At 39.2% G+C, this 1,636-nt stretch overlaps 1 protein-coding gene across 1 annotated transcript in view; it reads left to right on the top strand.

Moving 5' to 3' along the window:
• The window catches only part of LOC101302506, a 4,579-nt gene extending 3,275 nt beyond the window's left edge, over positions 1-1,304 (top strand). The window contains exons 3-4 of the mRNA XM_004308757.1: positions 122-682; positions 1,005-1,304. Of these exons, the coding sequence (XP_004308805.1) occupies positions 122-682; positions 1,005-1,304 (861 nt within the window). The remainder of the gene's footprint in view (positions 1-121; positions 683-1,004) is intronic.
• Positions 1,305-1,636: the final 332 nt, after the last annotated feature.

Genomic DNA, 1,636 nt, shown 5'->3' with positions numbered 1-1,636 from the left:
GTTCAAACATCCCACCCATCCATCAACTCCAATAACTCCCTCTGAGATTTTAATGGCTGCTTGTTCCTCTGAAAATACAAATACAGTTGACTGCAACACTGCTTCCTCATCATATGTGCAGCTAATGGAACTGCCTGAAGGTAAACCTGAACTTCTTGAGGGGGATGCAAGAATCCTAGATATGCTTTTTAACAGTGATGTGGGTAATCCTGAGGTAGAAGTCAAAGTTGTGGGTGATGCAAAATCTACTGAAATTGATGAATTTGTCCCCAAAAGGGAGCTCCAAAATGCTGTTACAGAAAATAAGGAGAAGTTCTCTTGCTCCCAGACATCAGATCTTGGGATTGGAATGGCCCTGAACTATGCAATATCATCAGAATTTTATATTACAGAAGAAGCTCGGCAGGGTGATGGTGCCAGCATGTCTGAACCCCTTGCTCAGCCTCATTCTGCAAAAGTATCTGGGTCGGCTACCGCCACAACCACGTCGCAACTAGAAACACCAAATGCAAAGTCAAGAAAACAGGAATGGAAGAATATGCAAGCATCAGGTCCATCTTCCCCATCACCAGGTGTGCTCAACTCAATAAAGTCCTCCAATGAAGCAGGTGGGAGTTCAAGTCCCCTCTCAAGAGAAGCTGCAGTTCCTCAAATTATGTCCTTGCAGGATATGATGAATCAGGTGAGTGCAGTGAAATTTGGGGATTTAATTATCTTGCACTTGTCTACTCACGTACCAACTATTTTCAGCTTAACTAGTATAGTATGCTCAGTATCTTCTCCAATATTATGCTACTGCCATTTTAGTCGGTCTTCAAGTCATTTATTATTTGGTGAATCGGTGTATTAGCATGTTCTTTCTTGTCCCATTTCACCTGCCTACATCATGGGAAGAGCAAAAGGTTCTATGTTTGCATGTGATGTGGTTGTGTTTCGTGTATTCAAACCTTGTTTTCTTGTCCATTATCCTTTCTGTTAACTATGGCTTTTCATCATATGTGCAGCAAATGGATTTGCAAAGAATATTGCAAAAGCATATTGCAATGATGGCTACTGTCCCAATTACAGAGGAAGGAGAAAGATTAGAAGAAGCTGAGCATAAAAAGAAGACAATTGCACGCGATGCTGTTTCTAGTGTGCTCGATCCTGCTATCATGTTCAAACAACCAACCCATCCAATGACTCCAATAACTCCCTCTGAGATTTTAATGGCTACAAATACAGTTGACAGCAACACTGCTTCTTCATCATATGTGCAGCAAATGAAACTGCTTGAAGGTTTCGCCGCTGACATGACATGGTAAAAAGAAACAAAGCTGTTTCTGATGCTCTGGTGGTTGAAAAAGCTGAACATTAAAAGAAGGAGGAAGAAGCTGAGCATAAAAAAAGAAGAAGAAAACATATCTTGTTTAACTTGTCTATGACTTCGAAAGATATGTCTGTCATACAACGGTGTATGTAGTGTACAATTTCTTACCTATAAGATAATTTTATTTTTTTCTCTAAATTTCTTTCTCTCTCTTGATTTCTTTATATTATCTAATCCTAGGTGCCATTACTTAAAAATTTGGATGAAGCTGTTTTTTTATAGAAATCTCTAAAAATCTTCAGCAAGAAGTACAAAAAGGATGATATA

This window comes from Fragaria vesca, linkage group LG7 (assembly GCF_000184155.1).
Source record: "Fragaria vesca subsp. vesca linkage group LG7, FraVesHawaii_1.0, whole genome shotgun sequence".
Taxonomy (NCBI): domain Eukaryota; kingdom Viridiplantae; phylum Streptophyta; class Magnoliopsida; order Rosales; family Rosaceae; genus Fragaria; species Fragaria vesca.
The sequence above is the reverse complement of the archived record's forward strand: the minus strand, read 5'-3'. Positions and strand labels throughout refer to the sequence as shown.